The sequence below is a fragment of the Triturus cristatus genome, chromosome 1_2 (genome assembly GCF_964204655.1).
Source record: "Triturus cristatus chromosome 1_2, aTriCri1.1, whole genome shotgun sequence".
Taxonomy (NCBI): Eukaryota; Metazoa; Chordata; class Amphibia; order Caudata; family Salamandridae; genus Triturus; species Triturus cristatus.
Window position 1 is genome coordinate 788688799 of NC_140580.1, and position 23747 is coordinate 788712545.

At 47.3% G+C, this 23747-nt stretch overlaps 1 protein-coding gene across 3 annotated transcripts in view; it reads left to right on the forward strand.

Annotated features, from left to right (window-relative positions):
- Positions 1 to 23747, forward strand: part of CCDC27 (coiled-coil domain containing 27) — a 426770-nt gene that overhangs the window by 238901 nt on the left and 164122 nt on the right. For all 3 annotated transcript variants that reach the window (XM_085608856.1, XM_085608854.1, XM_085608857.1), the window contains one exon: positions 7288 to 7457. In XM_085608856.1, coding sequence (XP_085464982.1) covers positions 7288 to 7457 — 170 coding nt within the window. The remainder of the gene's footprint in view (positions 1 to 7287; positions 7458 to 23747) is intronic.

Genomic DNA, 23747 nt, shown 5'->3' on the forward strand with positions numbered 1-23747 from the left:
TTTGTACGGGACTTGTACGATTCGTACGTAAAAAAATACAGAAACGATTCGTACGGGAATTTTTTTTACCGGATCGGAATAGGCACCCATAAAGCTCCTTACATCTCCCTATATTTTGTGAAACAGGCTAGCAAGCAATGGATCATTGCATCTAGCATTGGTGACTTGAGATGCATTTAAAATACTGTAAAAAACATGGAGGCATATTAACAAGGTCCCTGCGCCAACGAAGCCCGGCCGGAGCCTCAAATTTATGAAATGCCTCCTACCTAGGTACACCCCTTCTCGCAACCTTCGCTCCGCCAATCTCCAACTTCTGACCACCCCGCCTTTTAAGTTACAACATCAGGGTGGCCGCAGGTTTGCGATTTTAGCCCCCAGACTCTGGAACTCCCTTCCGTTGGAGATCCGATCTTGTAACAACCTCCTGAGCTTTAGGAAAATGCTCAAAACATGGCAGTTTACACAGGCCCACGTGTAACTCCTCCAACGGTCCCTGCACATGCTAGAGCTAGCGCCATAAAACCTCCCGGTGAACGTGCGCTTTACAAGAAATTAATAACATAACATAACATAACCGTATCATCACTTTTTGTGACGCTTCAGTGACACACAATGCTGAGCCATCTTTACAAGCCCACGCAAAGCCACCCTGCGTGACTTTTCATGGTCTTGTAAATATGGCCCCCATTCACACATTACTCTGAGTGAAAAGGGCATTCCATGAGTGTTGCTGTGGGTGTTCCCACGCAACACTCATTGATTCTGACGCATTACCAGATTTACAAGCTTTTGTAAACCTGGGACTGCGTCAGATTCTAAATCCTCCCCAAAGGAGGCGTTAAAATGGCACAACAAGGAGAAATACCTTAACTTTGTTTTTTGCTCTTTCTATTCATGCTGCATTTCGCAGCACAAATAGAAGGAGGAAAATGCCATCAATTATTGCTTTTGTGCAGGAAGGTCTCTCTTCCTGCACAGAAACAATCATCTCTGCAACGCGGGCACCCTTGCACCATGGTGCAAGAGTGCCTGCATCGGCGCCAAGCAGCCAATTCTGCACCAACACAGAAGACAGCACAGGGATGTGTCGTATTGCTGTAAATATGATGCATTCCTGCACTTTTTGAATGATGCAGCCTGGTGCAACAAGATGGTTTGGAGCACCGCGCTGTGTCATTTTCTAGTAAATATGCCTCGCAGTTTGCGAGGAAGGACTGGGTGGAGGAGTTTCCACAATGACAATGCTCAAAGATGAATCAGATTCACTAATATATCTTTACATAGTAGACGACATGTCTTTATTCCCACTGCAGATAGATGAGATTTGGATGAAAATCCCCTTTGCCACCGCTATTTAATTTCTAAACTAAATGACTAACCAAATTTATATTCTTGGTGCAGAAAACACATTGAATGCCTAAGGGCTTAAAATACTCCCTTTTCCTGAATTTTGGAAATTTAACATTGTGAATTTCTAAAAAATGAAAGACATCAGCCAAGTGTTCAGCCTAGGCTTAGGGTATTTACTATTCAGAAGTCCACATGTATGTATCATGAAGAGGTATATCGTCAACGTACATATAGGTTGAATTACGTAAAGTAAACCTACATACATTATCATATAGGTAGAATTAAGTGTGGTAAACCTGCATAATGTTCCTATTGTCAAAATTAAATTAAATGTCGTAAACCTTTGCCAACCAATATATACTTACCTACCCAATATTCTGGTCAGATATTTTTACTGGACAATGTTTACAATTGGATATTCCAGTAGTAAACCATTGTATTAATCATGCATGTAGCGTACTAACAGGATTCAAAATATAGCATGTGCGTAAATTACTGTTACCATGGGTCAGTTTTAGAGAAATAGTGCAAAATAATGAGGAGATAGAGGAGGCCTATAGAATGTCATGATCATGCCTGTGAACTCTGTACCTCTTCAGAGACAGTGTATTCTTCAAAAGCACAGACCACAATTAAAGCCTGATATTGTCTGGCATGATTATGTCATTACACTAGTTCAAAGTGAAGTTCTGGCTGAGAAAACCAGAAAAGATTCTCTAAAAAGAATGCGGCTACTTTGAATGGATTCTGGAAGCCTCCGTGCGTGACCGCCCCCCTGCATGCATGAACTCCCCTTTACCTGCCTGTCACCAACCAGGTCATCCAGACCCTGGATTTTCACATAGCAAGCAGGATGAAGCCCTGTGTGTCTAAGGTGCGCCCCTTGTTTGGGGTTCCTTCAATGTTGCCTTTCCCTAGTAACAAAAAGCTTTTCACTTTTTTGTTAGTGATTAGATAAACACAAGACTCTCTGCCAGGAGTTCACTTGATTCAGCAAGTAGAGGTTTCCAGTTGGCTCCCAGAAGCCTGTCTTGCTCATCATGGGTATAGGCACCCATGCATTTCCAGACTTTTCTGAGCTTAAATTCACCCAAGGTAGCTGAGGGAGTGCCTTCTGTCGATGCAAGTCTAGCTAAAAGGGATACTTTACTGATCTCCCAGTCAATATTGATTGACAGAACCAGTAACAAAAAATAGTATCCCCCACTTGAGGGCCCACTACTCTGCATTTACAATGGCTTTCTTTAGACAAATTCACTTTCAAATATAGGATTTTGGGGACCCTGGGCAAGAAACAACTCTCAGTTTTGTTACCCAGTTTTCCTAATTCAAGCTCTATGTTGCCTAAAAATATTGAATTATATGTTAAATGTTAAGTGTCTCAGTAACAAACGTTTACTAGCGGGTGCGGCAGATGAACTTCTACTACAGCTGAGTGCCGAATGGGCTGCAATGCTGTTACTATTATCTCAGGATTCTCTTTAGCTTTACTGAAAGAAAGAAAAAAGTCCCTGATGCTTAGGGAAATTTCACCTTGACGTCAGGGACATTACTCTCTTTTCCAACTCATATCTCAACAATCTTTCATGGTTGACCCAGGCAGGAAAATGAAACAGAGACCCTAAAAAAGGGTAAGGTGTCTGTAGAAAGGCCCTGCTGCAGGGACGCGGGCCTTCGCATGGGTAGCTCACCAGCGCAGACCAGCAGGACACGAGGAAGTGTGGTTTCTTCCATGCTCTGACCACAAGCGGTGGCTGCACATTTTATTTATATCCTCTGGCTGCTTCTGCCATTAGACTGCATGCGTGTCCCTAACTTAGATAGTGACTGGGTGGCTCATTACATCCCATCCAACCATTGTACAATATAACAACATGCATCCACAATAACTTCCAGTACACATGATGTGGGTCGTAACTGAGTCATAACCAATACTTAGACCAACTAGTCACATTGACTTTATTTACTGCACGGAATGGAGAGAAAGAAAGAAGGAGAGAGTGAGTAAGAGAGAGAGAGTGAGAGAGAGAGAGAGAGAGAGAGAGAGAGAGAGAGAGAGAGAGAGAGAGTGAGATGAACATGACATGACATGACTTTATATTACCATGTCTAGTGGGCGCCACTGCTAATGGGGTACTTCAGCTTCAGTTGTCACTCTTGTCCCCTCTGGTGCTCACAGAAGATGTAGTCTCTGAGTCTCTGGCTGAGCTGGGGGTTGGCCCTCAAACTGTAGGGACTGCCCCGGCTACCCTTCTCTCCAGATGGCAAGACCATGCAGCTCTCGACCGGATGCTCCTCACTCTGTCAACAAGAATCGCTCCAACTACTTTTCTCTGGTGCTGGAGAACCACCGTCCACAAGTCCTTGACTCACACCGCTGGCATCCAGCTCACACCAGGAGCTGTTCTCCAAGTCCTCCCTCTCGACTTCCTGGTGGACTCTACAAAACCAGGATGCATTTCTGGTTACTTAAGTATTTCCCTTTTTAGTGGTCACCATAGTTCCTTTGATGCTTACAAATTCCCAGACTTGACTCTCTCTCAAACAGGGTCCTAAATTTCCACCCATCTCTGATGACCACATGATCACCTACTCTTAATGTCAGTTCCACCTCTGTCCTGTCGCAACAAGCCCTGTGGTTTGTAGCTTCTCTTTTCTCTTAGGGGGCACGCACGTCGATGTCCGCTGGTGACCAAGAATCACCTGCCGGTAGCAGATCCTGGGTGTGTCTTTTCGTTATCAAGTCATTTGGTGCATATACCATTGTACTGTGGAGTGTCTGACTGTAAGCCCTTAAACACTGGTGTAAACAGCATTGCAAGTTCTGTCCTTGATCCCCACTATCCGAAATGCTTTGTTAAGCATCCTCATAAAGCTCTCCACCTCCCCAGTTGCCTGAGGCCATTGACAGGTGATGCAGCGACGCCGAACATTGAGCTGTTGAGGTACTCTCGAAACTCCTGGCCTTGAAAGGGTGGTCTATTGTTCGTTTTGATCTCCTTAGGTATCCCCAGCTGGGCGAATACTCTCTCTTGCGCAGGCCTGACATTATCAAATGTTGTGGACTGAATTAATTCAACTGTGGAAAATTTGGTGTAACTATCCATTAGGACCATTGTCAAATGGTGGTCTAGGAAACTGCCAAAATCAAGGCTCACCGAGGACCATGCTCACCGAGGACCACAACTGAGTGGAGCACTTTCAGTGATCACTGGCATCACTGGTGGTTCCGGACTCCGTGATGATGTAGGCTCAGCTGTTCTTTACTCCTTCTTCCACCATGTGATCTATCCCTGGGAACCACACCTTCTGTCGTAATTGAGCTTTTATTTTGGCACACTCCCTGGTGTCCCTTGTGCACTTGCTCAATGGTGAGATTCCACTGGTTAGTTGGTATAACTATTTGATGACCTCTTAACAACAGCCCCTCTTCACTTTCACTGAGTTTGTCCCAACAGCGCTACAGGTGTGTGTGACTGATATATTCTTCCCGTGTCAGCTTCCTTGCTCTATCAACAACATTTTCTCCACCTATGAATTTTGAGAGCCATAGTCACATACCTTAAACAAGCAACTTCCTTGTTTAGCCTCAACCGCATCTGCCCCTGACAGAGCTTCATGTCACACCCTTTTGGTGATCATCTGGACTAGGTCTTCTGACCCTCAATCAACTTCCTGTGGCTTGCCTGGAATTTCGAACACAGGATGTCGTGAGAAATAGTCGGCAGGGTTGTTCACCCCGGCCAATAAGCAACCTCAAAGGAATATTGTTCAAGCTGAACAGTCCATCTCTCTATTCCAGGCGGACCATTCTGATCGTGCAAATAGTGTCACTAAGGGCTTGTGATCTGTAATTACCTGGAGGTGGAAATGCTTGCAGGCCCACCTAATGGCTCACATCTCCATTTCTATCTGTGCATAGCAAGTCTCCACTGCTGACAATGCCCTGCTTGCGTACCTAATGGGAGCCCATTCATCCTCACCTTTAGCTTGCAGAAGCACAGCTTCCAGCCCGACCAACCTGGCGTCCACAATTAGTTCAGTTTTCTGCAACGAGTCAAAATAAGCCATCTTACTACCCTGTAAGAGCGCATTCTTGACATCCTTGAATTCCTAGGCCGCCTTGCTGTTCCATTCCCAATTGACGTCCTTCTGATGTAAGGTCCTCATTGATTCTGCGATCGTAGCCAGGTTTGGGGTTAAACCTCCTGCGGTAGTTGGCCATTCCCATGTAACTGCGGACTCCTGAGATGTTGCGAGGCACCGCAGCTGTTTTGATTGCTTTAATATTTTGTGTCCACTTGCGAACCCCCACTCGAGAACTTGTATCCAAAAAAATCGACTTCATTGGTGTAAAACAGACATTTCTGCTGAAGCAGCGTTAATCCACACTCAATCAGTCGCTGCATGGTAGCCCTTAGCCTCACGTGATGTTCATCCAGAGTTGAGGAGAATATCAAAATGTCATCACTGACAGTGAGTGCACCACCCAGCTCTGAGAGCATGTTTCCTATTGCCTCTTGAAACACTTCAGCCACCAAGGATACACCAAAACTGGGGCACTTGAACCTCCGCAGCCCCACATGAGTAGAAAACGTTGTGATGTACCTGCTTGACTCCTCCAACATGAGTTGGTGATATCCAGAACTGAGGTCCAGCTCAGAAGACCGTTTAGCCCCATTCAAGTCGGCCACTATTTCATCGATGGCTGGCGTAATGAGCCATACTCTACATATGGATTCGTTTGGCAACCTCATGTCCACACATAGCTGTAGCGCGCCAGGCTGTTTAGGCTTTGGTGCAATAGCCAGTGGTGACACCCATGGACTAGGCTTGTTCTCGCGATGGGAGAAATGAAAATTTAGAAAAGAAAATTTATATTTCATCATAAATGCACAAACACATTCCAGGATTAATAATGGTTTGGATAACGATTAAATCAATGAGAGTTATGTCATGTCACATACATTTCAAATTTCAGATGGTAGCTGGCCAGTGCCAAGCTCCGGCTCCACTGATAGCAACATGATGATTCCCCTCCCCTAAAGGGGGGTGGGGGGACTGCTGGTTTTTGCAGGAGTGGGGCCTTTCAATTTATATAGCAACCACTCAGTCAAACCATAATGACCCTCTAAGAAGAAAGATCAAGGGAGGAGAAACATCATACTTTGCCATCATTGTCTCCAGTACCACCAAATTTCCAAAGAGGAAGTCTTATACTTCTCCAGTGTCTTTGACCAGAGAAGAAGGTGAGTCAGCTATCCTGCATGAATAAGAGGCATAAAAAGAAGTGATCTCGTCCATTATTTGTGGGTGGTTTCTGGATGAGCTGGAACTTGATATCAAGAATAGATTTCATTTAAATATGCCAGTGCAAATGCGTTCTCCAGCCGGGGAAAAGGGGGGCGGTTACACGAGACGCTGCCCACCACAAATAACTTATGACAAACCACATCTAACAACACCAAAAAAACATATTTTAAAATGATTGCGGCCGTATCATGAACATCGTCGGTTTGCATGAAAAGTGCCTGATGTAAATATTGCACCTTTGTTTGCAAATCTTTGGACACATGGAGTCATATTTCTCTTTACTGTTGAAGCACATATTAGGCGTGATTCACAAAGGTAAACTTACACTTTTGTGTAATTTTACTATTTTTTGGTGTTCGCAAACTACGAGTTTCACTTTTCTAATAATAATTTTACGACTGTGGAGAATCCGCAGTTGGCCAGAGAACGTCTATCTTTTCATGTGCAGTCTCTGTCATGATTATGGAGTCTCCGTAGTCGTAAAATTACTATTAGCAAAATTAAACTCACATATACCTAAAAAAATAAATAAAGCACTAGAAATCCTTAATTGAAAATGTCCACAATCCTAACCTTGTTTTTGTCTGCCCACATTCACTACTTTCTTTATTTCCTTTTCAGTTGAAAAGCTTCCACAACTTCCTTGTCTCCAGGACCCACGGAGATTGTCTTTGACTGATGGAACCCAAGTATTTCCCACTTCGCTTCAAAACATGAGGCCAGGGATATATTCAGAGCGAACATCAGCAGATCACAAACAGCCCTGGTACATCGCAGTGCTCAACGAGAAGGTGAGAGGAGAACTTAGAACTTAGATGCCACATGCTCTCTGTAAATTAGGATGATCACACAATACCCAATCACACCCACGCCATTAATCATATTGGATTTATTCTTATTGCTTAGTGACTTTAAAAAAAAGTTCTTAATAAACCTAAGTGTTAGGTCGCAGCCTGTAGGAAAACTAGGAGACGTTATGGCGGTCTGACTTTTAAAGTCTGGTGCATGACTGTCTCGTTGATGCCCAAGTAGCCAATCTACACCACTGATTATTGGCCTTCAGTTATTTTTCAATGCTCGCCTTAAACACATTTTGCTACATTTTATGGGCATTATTTGCATACATTTTCTGAGTTGTCTTCTGCTTTTGCCATTCTCTAAGCCTTACTTTGATAGAAGGATTAGGTGTCACGGTACAGATCGACTTCCAGAAACTGTGTCCTCCCTGAGACTCACAGGCACAGCAGAGACTCCTTACCTAAGAATACGTTCCACCTAAGCAGAAGATCTCTGTACCCCCCCCCCCCCCCCCAGTGTCTATGTGACTGGTGAGGTGACAGCCAAACCTGTATGTCTTCCCTTATTACCGGCCCATATTGTGGACATGAATTCCCCCCTGCTTTTCGCAGGTGAAAATCTGCCCCAGGTTTATCTCAGCTGGTCATTCCAGGTGCAATAAAACTAAGTGATTTAAAAATGGGTTAGGGTGATTCTCCCATAGAGATACCACTCAACCCAACTCATCATCGGGTCTATAGAGAATTGAGAACCATGGTAAAATACAGAGACTCATCATAAGAAAAATATAAAGAATGAATACATTTACTCCTTGTCACTGGTGTCAGTTCTGTGTCATGTCTCTCGAAGGGTACCTTCAGATCAGATCTAACATGGGATATTCGGTGCAGGCTTTTCATTCAAATACATTTACTCAGCAGGCACCACACAAATTGTGCAGCTGACTCCATCAAGATATTGATATCACAACCAGTCTAGGAACACCCTCCCTCTATGTGCTCATGGCACTGGCATTATCCTATCTAGGGAGTGCCCCTCAGTGGTCACCAAGTACCATTATCACAGTGGTATCAATGATGTCTTTCCAAGTACATTCAGAAGACTCGGAACATCAATATTCTTGATGTGAGCTGGCAATAGTAGAAAACAGTGAGTAATAGTTGTGGGTGAAGTCGTTGAGAGGTCCTTAGAGGTTCATAAAGCAGTAGCAGCACAAAAAAAGATTCTGTCGCTACAGGTGGGATCTGACTCTTTTGATTCTACTCAAAGAACTTAAATACTTCTGAGGTGCTTTGTATCACAGCATATCGTTAGTCGGGATGGAGAGCCTGAGGACATTCAAAGTGAGACATACATACTTCAACTTCATTACTGGCTCCAGGGTAAGTATATGAAGTTCTGCAAAAGTTGGATTTATGTGGTTGTATGTTTTTGACATAATCTGGGTATGAAGGGGTTTTTGGAGAGTATTTAGGTGCATAAATTAGCAGAGCATCCTCATGGTCATTTTAGTGAATTAGGTACATTGGTTTGGATAATGATGTAATAAACAGTTTGATAAGTGGGATTTTAGTCTCTTCCGAGAGAAAAACACAGCTCTGGTCAACTTGCAAGTGTGGTCAATGTGTGTTTCATTGTCCACATATGCTCCACATTGAGGGTCTGATGGACAGGAGTGTATTTATCTTTTGGGAGATTTCCTCTCTATGGAAATTCTAGAACAGGTTCTCTAATCTTGAACTCTCAAACATGCACTTTCCCCCTCAGGTTTCAGAGCTCTTACCTGAAAATGGATCTAGTTTATACACAATGGCATGGCTTGCTCTACTGGTGGCACAGTCATGAAATGTATATGTCACAGCAGTTCTTCAAGTGTGCTGCTAGCTCTATAAAACTACCTGGCTTTCCCAAGAGATGGGGTGCCTACCTCTAGTTCTGCTTGTCATTACCTGTGACATGTAAACCTCCTGAACTTCATACACCAGAACTCACCTGCCTTCAGTCTCAGAAACCTATTCTGAAATCTATAGATATTTCTCAAACCTCCTAGATATCTGTAAAGGAGTTCATTGTATGCACAGTGGGACTTCCCTATTGGAAATACCTCTATGTGCATTTTCACCTTAATTACAGCATCGGCGTTCCTCTACACCACATCAGGTTTTTCAACGCACCATAGCTTGACACAGTTGATGATAGATTATTTGTGTGATGTGTAGGTGTTAATGGAAAATTGTAATAGTCTTCTCTTTAATCAGAGGAAACACTTTTGTAATCTTCAAATACTTAAATCATTGCCCATCATCAAGGTGGAAGTCTCAGTTTACTTACAGTAGCAGTGCATAACACCAGCAACCCTAGAAACAAGATAAAAACATTATTGTAGTAGCCTATTCACCTAATTGGAAATGACCTGAACTTCAGATAGTGAGATGGAGGTGCTCTGAACTGAACTCTCTCCAGTGACCACCATGCTTCAGATTCTAAGTCATGCGTGTAGGGAGTCTCCACAGAGGTAGGCTCTTTCTCTCAGCTGCTGACTTGAAACACGTCTGTTTGTTTCTGAATTTCTGGATTACCTAAACCCTTTGGTGATCTTTTTCTGTAGGATTGTTACTCATGAGCATATTTTGAGCCAGGAAGTATTTTTTTTTTTACTTGGCTGAGGCTAAAACAAAGGCTCTTTCAGGTCATGTAGGGCTTGCAGTAAAAAAAAATCTTCATTCAGATGATTCACATAATTGCACATATTGCCTTCACTTGCATTATGAGCCTCAGGTGTCCAGGCTGAAAGAGGAGGAAGTGCCATCATCTGATGTTGAGCCACTTACCTGTAAAAAAATGCAAAAATGAGCCAAGTCAGTTGCAAAAAAGGGGCTCAGCAATGGATGGCTCTGCCACAATGGAAACCCCCCTTGAAGATTCCGAAAAAATCTGACACAAAACATGAAAGCTGCCTGAGGTTAGTCACACCCAGTGGCAGTCCCATCTAAGATACTGGTGAGGAATCCACAGCAAAATAAAATCACCTCTGGCGCCATCTCCATTGTAGGCTAAGAAGCCATCTACCCATTCTTCACAATAAGAGATTATTTTACCATCATAGATGAAGACATCACCATCCGCGATGCTTACTTTGATGGCAAGGCATCAAAGACATACTCATCAATGATTCTACTGACGACCATCACATTGATAATGGTACACTCGTCAACACATCCACTGTCGACAAACGACTGTTCATAATCCTTAGTGACTGTAGTCATCTTGTTTGTCATGTTGACAGCACCCTTGTCAATGACCCCATGTACATAACCCTCATTGATGACAAAACCATTATACACGTCCTCATATGAGCATTACCAGCACCTAGATTCACTTGGCCATTCACACCTTTGGCAAATGAGATGTCACTGTGCAAGGTGTGACTAGCTTCACTTGTGAAAATCTTTTAACCTGATATTGATGAATGCAATAAGGAATCGGGCAATGATGGCCCAACTAGACCAGCCTGCAACCTAGTTGACATGAACATCAATTGTCAGGATGATGACAGTAAACTGGGTCAAAACGAGCAATACTCCACACAGGCCCATCCATCTTTCTTTCATTGTGAGGCTAAAGGTCCTATATGGGGATACCATCACCCGCACTATGATACACAGTACAACCCATATTATGAAGAGCAGTACCTTGGAAACAGGTCAAACAAATCACCTTTGACACAAATGCCAGTAAATCTATTGTGCAAACTTCATCTATGAAATTGTATTATCACACCAAGTTTCCTCAATACTGCATCATATAGTACCACACCAAGCAATATGACCTGAAATAGTAATCCCATAAACACAGCCTTCGCCAAGCACCACCTGTACTTGCACTTCGCCAACAATCACCACCTCAGTTGCTACCTACTCCTCTGGATCTGCCACATCATTGTGATGATTCAGATTCTTCAGGGAATCATGAAATAAAGATTGAAGAAGAAGAAGTTTTTGACAAGAGTTTCCCTACTGAAGGGCAAGAGTGTGGCAATTAAATTGAAGACCCATTTTAGGGGCATGGGGTAGGCAGGGTTTACTAGGCAATATAACAAAGTAGACCCAATCTGATCACATGGCAATTCTTTACATTTACTTTGAGAGTGGGAATGGGAGATAATATTTTCTTCCTCATCAATCTCCCTTAACTGAATTTGGAGAATTGTCCCTCCTCACAATGGCCATGTATTTTATTTTAAAACAAGAACCAAACCCAAAGTTAACAGTCACTGGGTTCCCAAAAATATATACCCCATGAAATAACAGGTGTATAAACCACAACCATGTGTCAAAAAGGTGAGAAAAGTGCAAAAAACAAGGTAGCACATCACGTGCGCACCACCAAAGTGAGCTTGCTTGTTAAATATCACCAGTTATGCCCACGTTTATCATCATAGGTCCCTACCTTGTGAAAGAAAAAATATAAACAAAAAGGTGACCAGAAAAACAGTGAACTTGGTGAAAAAATGTGACCCCATCACACACTTCAACCCCGTATAGTTAAAATTGATATAGACCCACAGCAAACCACTTTATTCACAGCTCGTGGGTTTATTCAAACTAAAAACATACTGCATGTTAGCAGACCAATTTATTTTGGGCCGACATGTTTCATTGCCTGTCTATTGTGGCAATTTCTTCAGGGCACGAGGACTTCGTCCACCTTATCTGGACCCTTGATACGAACAACCAGTGACTGTATAAACAGAACGGAAGGTTCTTTAAGAAAAACATTTATAGCCAGAACAGAAAACAAACATGCAAGGCATTCCACCTCTATTCCCTTAATTGCAAATCAACTTAAAATATCCAATTACCCGGTAATAGCCAAGGCCCCTTGTACCAGCTATGCACCGCGTCACACAGGCACTACCCCGTCTGAGTATTCCTGTATCTTAAAAGGACACTTATGTTGTCATTCTTCTGTAAGGCAAAAACAAATTTTACCACCTCCTTATGTGAATCACTCTCACACAGTGGCGGTGCGTCCATTGGGGGCGTTGGGGTGTAGCCCCCCCGCCCGTAGCTCCCTCGGCGTGCCGCGTTTCTTAAGTTCAAAGACGATGCCGAGGGAGAACTCAACTGGCAATCATCATGTCAGCATGACCTCGGACCGCCCACCCCCTTCAGAGTCTGAAGGGGGTGGGCGGTCCGGCGTCATGTTGACTGACATGATTGTCAGACCAGGGGCAACAGGCAGCAGCACAAGTGTGCATGAGTGGGGAAGGTGAGCGAATTTTCACTCGTACCCAGTCATGCGCACTTGTGTTTGCACTGGCTTGCGCATGCCCATTAGGGGCCCCTCGGTCTCCTAATGGGCAGGCGGCGGACGTATCGTAAGCTGTGCCCTCAGCCAATCCTGGCGCTGCTCGCAGCGCCAGGATTTGCTGAGAGGGGTTGGCAGGCCCCTCCCTCCAGTGCCGTTCGTGAAGGCGCCCAGGGGAGCAGAGGTCTGAGAGGTGGCGTGGACCGGCTGTGAGGTAAGTTTTTTGTTTGATATTTCATTCCCCCCGTGCGCGACCCCCACCCGCGAGCCGTGACTGGTATTAAAATTATTATTAATCCCCTCCCCGCGTACTCACTCTCCCCCCCATGCTCCCTCCACCGTTTTTTACTGGCAGCCGCCACTGGGGAGGTCTCCATCTCAGGGGCTGGTGCCTCTGCACCTGCTACAATATCGATATCTACGCTCATACGGCGGAGAGGAAGCCTGTGTTTCTAAAATGTTTGCAGGAATATGAGAGTTGGTTGAGGCGCGCGGCGCTGGGTGCTGCACGAGCGTTCGAGCAAAGGCTCAGGTGTTTGGTTCACATTGTACAACAGTCTCGGACTCTCGGTTCCCTGTGTCGCACAGGAATGCCCCTCCAATACCAGCAGACTCAGGCAAAGGAACTTAAGTAAGAGCTACCTGGCGTTATGGGATTGCTGAATGGAACTAATGGGGCCTTTCACTGTCTGCTGTGGCACGAATGTATTTGCTCGTTGAAAACGATTTACGGATTACTTGGTGCAAAGTTTATGCTGCTGAAATTCTCATCATGTCCCTCATGTGTAAGGGCTGCCGCTGTTTACTGTAGGGGCCGTCTAAGGCCTGATTGTGAGTGGGCCGAAGAAGGTGAGGTACTTGCATATGCGGTAAATACTTCTCCCGGGAGTTGAGTTAATTGCACGGTTGTGGCAGATACCACCTTGACATGAAGGTGAACACATGGAATCATTAATATTTAGCATAACAAACGTTGCACTCTTTTACTTTTCCAGGTCTTTACCCCCTGATAAATCCCTGTAGGTTGGACCTGCCAACACCCGTATGGGGATAACATCCGGGGTGCAGTAATGAGAGCACATCGGAAAATTCTGATCCGAGCGCAAACTCGCGTTTTCACAGCGCTCTGAATTTACCCTTTGTATTGTAATCGGGCCGGGGTTCATTTTAGGCCTGTTAAAGTCATTGCTAATGTGCAGTTACCCAGGACGAGGGGCCGCTTTAGACATATGTATGGATTCGCCAGGTCCATTAGTTGGAGTGTCAGTGCCTTCTAGTTCTAATTCTCACTCTTTTCTCCCCCACCCCCACACCCCTCGCCTGACCGCTACCAACAGCTACTTTCCTGCTCTGGCAGAAGCTCACGTGTTATGTGGAAACATTCCATTAATTGCATTGTTCATGTAGCAAAAGCATGCCAGGCTAAGCAATGACGATTTGTATTTTACTGGCATTTGCTGATCTAGAATATAATTCAGGAGCATGTTGAATTTGCGCAATAAGGGAAAAGGATTTCAAATGTATTTGCTTTATGACCTTTATCATGATTTTTCTAATGTATTAATGTTTTACAATGAATGATGTATACGCTGCGTACGTGTTTTTGTTGGTATATGGATGACCTTAGGCACCTAAATAATCTAGTGTTCATGTGCAGCGCTGCCAAGTTTGAAAGATAGTGATTTCAGACGCTAAACTCCAGGCCTTTACTATGGATGGCATGATTCGGTCTCTGAAGAAGAGTTTGGGATGTTAATCCTTGTAGGTCGGCACTGCTGTTTATGAGCTGGAGTATTATTTTCATCTTTTCAACGTTATTTGAACATTCCTGGGGTTATACAAAAATAGTTTGTAGGAAGAAGTGTGCAGCTGCAGTCCTCAATAAGGAAGAAAAAAATGTATGACTTTGCTGTTTAAATATTATTACTCTTTCGGTACAGCGTATGGCAGACCCTCTCCCTGGATGAGGTTCTAGTTGAATAGATAAAAATACTTCCTACTGTTCCTAGCGTTACCACTATTGATCGAAACAAATTCACATTTATATTTTAATTTTGCAATGACCACGCTTGGTATGAGATCATCAATATGACATGAAGGTCCATGAAACCCATCCGAATCACACTTTGGTCCTCGTGCAATAATACTCATCCCCCAACTTTTCTGCCTAACCTCTTTCAAATGTAACCAGCTGCCACTGCTCTCACACACCTCGGGAGTTCAGTTGCTTCCACCAGACACTCCCCTTTTGCTCTCCTGTATGGTTTAATCCGCCCCTTTTCCTTTTTCCTTTTTGAGGTAATTTTGAACCGAAAAATCTTATATCGGTATGCTTCCATCTTAGACATAACATGTTCACATTGGTGCAATGTATCAATCCTATGTGCCTATGTCCTCCATTAAAACTCGTACCTTGCTGGTTTAGAATCGGAACACGACTATGGCATAGATTCTTAACATCCAACCATTCCAAGTCGCCACCTCTCATCGTTCCTCAATAACTCTAACCGAATCACACCATTCTTTCCCGGTCAGGAGATTGCCACGGTCTTACCGTTTAATTTTCACGTGGGGAGCTTTGTCTCATTCCGCGCTGGCAACTAGACGCGGTCATCATTATTTAAAACAACCGGTACAGGATTTCCCTTTGGACGCATTACGTGCCAAATCACGTGAAAGACCCTGTACTATAGGCGCCATCTTGGAGTGGATACATGACTCAATCGCCATCGTTCTACATTGACCACAACAGCATTTTGACCATAAAACAGGAACATACAGAACGTCATTGCACCATGATCTTGACTTCTTCGACACCTCGTGTATCAAACCAATGCCAACGTTCACAATTCATATTTTCAAAAGAGCGCTACCGTAAGATGCTCAGTATTGAACCTAATATGTGCACTTTTAATTGCAGAGACCATGTAAGAATTGCCCAACATGTAGTTGGTAATACCGCATCGCCAGTCCAGTAATTTCTTTTTTAATGCCAACACCCACTGATGCTCAAATCAAGTCAATTGAATTCTCAAGGGCAGGGAGTATCTCCGAAAATAGATACTTAAATAGCACATTGGATGCATATCAGACCAACTACTTTGGCGATCAATCCTGTATGCAGTTGTATAAATACCACACTTGCTGCACAAAGGGAGCAGAACATCTTCAACTACATCAGAGCTCTAATTCATTATCTCAAAGACTGATTCTATTCCATTCAATGCAGTCGTTGAGCCCCACTTGTTCTGCTTTCTCTGAAAAAATCCAACGGACTTCCCTATTGGCTAATAATCTGTCCATAGTGGAGGCATCACCTCTCACTTTCTCTAATACCGTCCATGTCAATGACCTAACATCATGTTTTTCATTGATGAAGTGTTGTACTAACCTGGTAGTCAATTTTCCTGATCTGATAGTACTGAGATGCTCCTGAATACGTATCTTTACTTTCCTAGATGTTAATCCAATATAGTGTAGACCACAGCCACACATCAAGCGATAGATCACATTTACTGTATTACAGTTTGTTAATTGTGTAAGATGCCAAACCCTTCCATCCGTCAGTGTCACTTGATTGGTTTTTACAGTCAGTTCACAAACTGAGTATGATCCGCACGGATAATGCCCAGCAGGAAGGGTGGAAATTTTTGTGTCTGCTTTGGGGCGTGAATGTACCAATTTATCCTTCAGATTACATGCTCTCCTAAAAGCAAATCTCGGAGGAGGCATCCTAAAATCTGCTGTGGAAGGTAAAGCCCAATGTTTGCGCATCACTTGGCGCATTTTACTTGCCAATGGATCATATGTCATGACTACTGGGAGACGCTCCCTACTAGGTCTGGTATTCTTTTCCAACAATACACTGCGGGGGGTGTTCAAGGCTCTTTTTCTAGCGTTTTTCACCATCGACTCGGTTATTGCCTCTGAACGAGTTTCTCACAAAGTGCTTCAGACTGCTGCAAAAAGTCACCTGTGGAGGAACAGTTCCTCCGGTATCGGAGGAACTGTCCCACAGGTAAATTGTCCCCGAGTGCCCGGGGATGAAACAAATTAAAGTGCATCAGAGAATTCCTATCGGTGGCCTTTTGATGTACTGTAGTCATGAGCTTCCCCTGATCAGCTGTAATGTCCAGGTCAAGGTATACAGCTTTATGTTTACTATAAGCCCAGGTGAATCTAAGGCTGTCATCCAAGGTATTAAACCGATTTAAAAAAACAAAGAGATTGTCTTCTGTACCTGACCAAATACATAAAACATCGTCAATATACCGCTTCCAGAGGCGTATATTCCTCTGGAAGGGATTGAGCGGATGGAAAATATGCTCCTCAAACTGGCCCACATAAATGCAAGCCAGGCTGGGAGCAAAGGTTGCGCCCATCGAAGGGCCTGAGACTTGTAAAAACAAGTCATTTTTGTAGATGAAATAGTTTCGGGTGAGTGCAGTTTCAATGCACTGTAACACAAAGGTCTGTGGTGTGTCGTAAAACCACTCTTGCTCCCCAAGTGCCCGTGCTGCTGCCACCAGCGTGGCATCTTGGGGTATGCAAGTATATAGTGACTCAATGTCAATAGTCAACAAGAATTCCTCTTGTGTATCAAAACAGGTAGTCTCCAAAATGTTAAGGATATCCCTAGTGTCCTACGCAAATGAGGTCTGCTTTATCACCGATTCACGAAGAAAATAATCGGCAAATTGTGAAAGAGGCTCAAGCACTGACTGTACTCCCGAAATAATGGGACGACCCGGGGGCGGTCGTGTGGCCTTATGAATTTTTGGTAAGATATAAAAAGCCTAAGTCCTTGGTTTAGAATTTACCAAGAACTCGGCTTCTTTAACAGTAATCCATTTCTTCTCCCTGGCTGTGGCTACCATGGATTTGATAATGTCCAGTAATTCATTCACTGGGTCACGGGCCAAAGGTTTATAATTCTCACGTTTGCAAGGAGTCTAAGAACTTCATTTTCATAATCTATAACTACGATCGCACCCCCCTTGTCGGCTGATCTTATGGTAACAAGGGGGTTATCCTGAAGACTCTTGACCGCCCGCCAGTCATCTCTGCTCATATTATTGAGCAGAGATGACTGGCGGGCGTGAGAATTATAAACCTTTGGCCCGTGATCCAGTGAATGAATTACTGGACATTATCACACCCATGGTAGCCACAGCCAGGGAGAAGAAATGGATTACTGTTAAAGAAGCCGAGTTCTTGGTAAATTCTAAACCAAGGACTCCAGATTTTTATATTTTACCAAAAATCATGAGGCCACACGACCGCCCCCGAGTCGTCCCATTGTTCCGGGAGTACAGTCAGTGCTTGAGACTCTTTCACAATTTGCCGATTTTGATTCTTCGTGAATCGGTGAAAAAGCAGACCTCATTTGTGCAGGACACTAGGGATATCCTTAACATTTTGGAGACTACCTATTTTTTTTTTTTTTTTGAAACCGTTTATTGCAATCTCAAATATATACAGGTATGGGCCTACAACCTTCCGGCCGGCCGCTAAAGTGACAGAAGCAAATGACATACATACAATGAGGCACTTGGCTTTGCAGAGACGATAAAGCAGGAGGTATCAACAACGTGGGCCACATGACTCTGAGCCCACAATACGGTTTCGTTTTATACAACACAACAACATAAAACCACACCCGCAAGGCAACCCGCGCTCGAAAATGACGACACGTGCTCCTCAAGTGGGGGACCCCAACCATCCAAAGAAATCCAGAGAGGGAAAGGGAAACAGATCCGGGACTGGGAGAACAATGTGCCCGGGGCTGAGGGAGGGGGTCAACTAGGGGGATGGAGCTGGTGAAGCGGGAGGCAACAACGGCGGCTCGCAAATACCCCCGCGGTAGGCGTTCCAGGGGCCCCATATCTTCACCCATGCCCCAGGCTTACCCCGCGCCACATACACCACCTTTTCTCGGAACATGCACCAATCCATGTGTTCTTTCCAGGCCGACACCGCCGGGGGCCTCTGGGATCCCCACAGTTGAGCAATGTCACGTTTAGCTATCATATATCCCAGAGTCACCCATCGCGTCTGCGGAACCGAGTAATCGGTCGGTTCCCACACATTCAGCAAGCATCTCCTCGCTTCAGGCAACAGCGCGACATGCGTAACCGCTCGCAGGACCTCATGCACACCACGCCAGAATCGCTCCACTCTCGGACATTCCCACAGAATGTGCAAAAAAGTCGCCAAAGCACCACACCCACGCTTACACAATCCATCCTCGGCATAGCCCATACGCAGAAGCCTTGGCCCCGTCATATACACCCGGTGGAGTATCTTAAGCTGGACGAAGCGAAGGCGAGCCGGGATGGCCACCTCCTTCGGAGAGGCCACCGCGGAAATCCAGTCCTCGTCGTCCAACTCCAGCCCATCGGCAACCCAAGCCTCGCGGAGGCCAGTCAGTAAGCCCGAGCGGTCATTTATCAATTTCTTGTAAATGAGGGAGATCGTGCTGTCCGGAACGTGGCCATCTAGCACTCTATCCTCCAGGGGGGAGGACTCCGGGATGGAGGCCACGTCTGGGAAGACGGAACCCAGTGCGTGACGGACCTGCAGGTAGCGAAAGTATTCACTGCCCTGCAGCTGAAACTCCGCCTGCAGCGTCTCGAATGTTTTGAATCCTCCCCTCGTCCAGAGATCTCCCACTGTACTGATGCCTATCATGTCCCACCTCTCGAAGCCCTTCGAGGTCCACAAAGAGCCCAGCCTCTCCGACGCATACAACGGTGACGCCCGGGTCAAACGGTCCTTCCATCCCATAGCTGCATTAGCCGCGTGCCATACTCGCACCATGACACGCGTGGGTCCCGTCAAGCGGGAATCGGGCACGCTAGTGTAGAGCGCTCGATTGTAGTCGCCACCGGGCAGGAGCATTTTGTCCATTTCAAATGCCGGGTTTAGGGCGGGCCCATAGAAGCCGTGATTAATTGCAGCTAACTGGGAGGCCCAGTAATACCGCTTAATATCCGGGAGGGCAATCCCTCCGTCGTACCACGGGAGCGTCAATTTTGCCAGGGCTATACGCGGCCTCCCGTCCCAAAACAGACGGCGCTGTAAGCTTTCCACCTCACGGAAGTAGCGCGCCGGGACCAAGTCCATAGTGTTCTGGAGAGCGTACAGAAAGCGCGGCAATGACATCATCTTGAACAATGCCGCCCGGCCGAGCGGCGAAAGCGGCAAGCGCCGCCAGCGCGCGACGTCCTCCTTCAAGCGCTGGAGGGGGGGAAGCAAATTTCGCTCGTAGCGGGCCACCGGGTCCAGCGTAATATAGGCCCCCAGGTATCGAAATCCCTGCGAGGCAATCTGGATCGGACAGCCCCGAGGGAGGACAGGAGCCTCCCCGGAAAGCACATAGACACAGGATTTAGCCCAGTTGATGACAAGGCCTGAATTACGGCCAAAGGAGCGCAGAACATCGACCAGGACAATCAGTGATTTGCGCGGGGAGGCTAAGTACAAAAGGATATCGTCAGCGTAGAGGGACACGCGGTCCTCATACTCGGGGGTCCAACGGAGACCACGGATAGAAGGGTGCCACCGCAGCCACTCCGCCAGGGGTTCCAAAGCCAGTGCAAAAAGGAGCGGCGACAGGGGACATCCCTGTCGCGTGCCCCGTCCCAGCACGAATGGGGCCGAGGCTCGACCATTCACCACCACCTGTGCCAATGGGTCCGAGTACAACAATTTGACCCAACTGATGAATCCCGGGCCAAATCCAAATTTCGCCAGCATCGCCCAGATGTAGGGCCATTCGAGCGTGTCGAACGCCATGGTGGCGTCCAAGGACGCCAAGATGGCCCGCTCCCGCACGAACGGAACACGCGCGAGCACCCCGTGCAAGCGCCGCAGATTAAGGGCCGTATTGCGATGGGGAATAAAGCCGGACTGGTCTTGGTGGACCAAATCGCCCACCACGCCGACCAGCCGGTTGGCGAGCACCTTGGCGAGGATTTTAGGCTCCGCGTTCAAGAGCGAGATAGGCCGGTAGGATGTAACCCGGTCTCGCGGTCTCCCCTCCTTGTGGATAACCACGATGGTAGCCAGACGCTGGTCCGGCGGGAGGGAGCCCCGCGAGTGGGCCGCAAGGAACATTGCGCGGAGGTGGGGTGCCAGTACATCCGGTCGCAGTTTATACAACTCGATAGGAATGCCGTTCGGGCCCATGGCCTTGCCAGAAGCGACCGAGCGGATGGCGAGGGCAATTTCGTCCGAGGTGGGGGCGGCATCCATCAACTCCCTGTCCTCCATTGAGAGGGAGGGCAGCGCGATGTCACGCAGCAGGGCATGGGAATCCTCCTCCGGGCAGGGAGAAACCGGGGAATATACCTCGCGGAAATAATCCGCGAAGCAAGAGACAATGCCTTCCGGCTCAGTAACACGTACACCATCCATTCTCTCAATCAGCGGGACCACACGACTAGCTCTCTCCTTCTTATCCAACCACGCAATCAACTTGCCAGCCTTATCACCCACATCATACAATCGCCCCTGTTGCTCTCTGCTGAGGCCCCTGGCCGCCTCCGTGACGAGGGACCTATAGGCCGCCTGCTTAAGGTGTAGAACGTGCAGCGCAGCGTCAGTCACCCCACTCCCCAGATCACCCTCCAGTTCAGTAATTTCGGCCTCCACCCGGGTCACCTCCTCCTGTGCGCGCCTCCGGGCATGGGAAATAAAGGAGAGGGCCTCCCCTCTAAGCACTGTCTTGAAAGCCTCCCACAGGGAGATGGCCGACGGGACAGACCCCACATTCTCCTCAAAATACCGTTGCAAGGATTTAATCAAGTCAGCACGAATAGTGGGGTCGCGCAGGTACCAGGCGTTGATTGGAGCTACCCTGCCCTCCCCCTCGGGAAGACATCAAAGTGCAACAGGAGTGGGGAATGATCTGAAATACCCCGCGCCAGGTGGCGCACCTCCCCCACTCTCCCGGCATAGGCCGCAGGGACAAGGACATGATCAAGCCGCGAAAGGCTACCATGGGCCCCCGAATGGAAGGTGTATTGCAGCTGAGTGGGATGCTTTAGACGCCAACAGTCCACCAATCCCAGTGTGTCCAAAAGGCCAGACAGCCACGCTTGTGCCCGGGGGAGGTCCCTAGGGGGATAGCGATCCATAGTCCCAGAGGCCACCGCATTGAAGTCCCCCCCAACCACCAGAAGCCCCCCCGGAAGGTCAAGCAGGAGGCGTCCCAGGTCCGCAAAGGTGGTGGACTGTAACCCCGGTGGGACGTACACTGAGACAAAGACGACTACTTTGCCCTCCATTCTCCCCACCAAGACAGTGTAGCGTCCCCTCTCATCATGGCGCACCTCGTCTATTTCTAGCGGGAGCGAGGTCTTGACCATAATGCCCACCCCTCGTGAGCCTGATGTGAAGCCCGAGTGGGCCACCAAACGATAGCCACGTCGATTCATGGCACAAAAGGAGTTACCAATGAGGTGTGTCTCCTGCAAAAAGACCACATCAGGCGAAATCCGTTTCAGATATTGCAGGACCACACCCCGCTTAATCCTATCACCCAGTCCGTTAACGTTCCAGGACAACAAAGTCAGGTCCCTACCCCCCATCACATACAGAAGCCATCATTTGTCCCCCCGAGAGCATCTCAAAAACACCAATACAATGAAGGGTTTGCCTTGCGGTAGAAACGACCCACACCCCACCCCAACCCACCCATCCCAACAGAACTCCCCCCACCCTGCACCCCTGCATGAGCCCAAACAGCCCCCCCAAAGTGCAGTGTGCCTGTCGCCCCATAGAAAGAAAACTAACTAGTCCCCCAGAGGAGGAGGGAGATCCCCCAAGAGACCCCACACGACCTCCACAGGAGGGGAACTTACCCTAACAGTCAATGGTGACAATAACACAGTCCAGAGCAAGGCCTACCATTAGTCCCTCAGTCCTGATCCGGCGGGCCCTCCCCACCAACCGCTCCCCCCCCACCCCCCCGGCCCCGATCTCCGGGCAGAGTGTCCAGCCAGTCCCCGGCCGCCTCGGGACGATCAAAAAAGTGCGTGCGGCCATCCACCTCCACCCTCAGCTTAGCCGGAAAAAGCATCGCATATTTGAGATTCAGGTCCCGTAGGCGACGTTTGACACCGAGAAAGCTCAGTCTCTGCTTTTGGACCGCCGGAGTAAAGTCAGGATAGAAATTTATATCCATATTGTCAAGTCTGACCGGCCCTTGTAGCCTGGAAGTCTGCAGGATAGCGTCCCTGTCCCGAAAATTGAAAATCCAGGCGATGAGAGGCCTCGGAGGGGCTCCGGCCTTAGGCCTACCCCCGGGGACCCTGTGGGCACGTTCCACTGCAAAGAATTTACTCAGCCCCCGAGGCTGGAGATGGGTGAGGACCAAGTCCTCCACAAACAGATCCGCTGCCTCTGCCTCGCGTCCCTCCGGCACCCCGATAATGCGGACGTTGTTTCTCCGGGCCCGACCCTCGGAATCCTCCAGTCGACGATGCATCAGGGCGCTCGCCTGGCCAAGCCTGCGCATCTCCTGTTGGAGGGCCGCCACGTCAGATGTGAGGCCCGAGGTAGAGTGGGCCAAAGAATCGACCCGGTCATTTGTTTTTGACAGATCGGCTCTCACGAGGCCCACGTCCACGAGGACCGAGTCGATCTTCTGCGCCAGAGTGTCAAAGTGCTGGTCCACCGAGGCCTTCATCTCGGCGATGGCGCCCATGACGTCTCGGAGGGTCAGGTCCGTGGGCAGAGCAGGAGCATCAGTCGGGCCCGTAGGGGACCTACGCAGCGCCTCTGGAGATCCCTTCTGGAGGGTGTAGCGGTCCATGTTGTTGGATTGATGGGCCGCGCCACGACGGGTCGACTTCACCTTAGCCCGGTCGCCATCTTGTTTTGTGGCCATGGTCGCGGTCCCCAAATCGAGCCAATCTCCTCAAAAAGGGGGTAGACAATCCCGTTCAAGGGCTCTGGGGGGGGGGCGA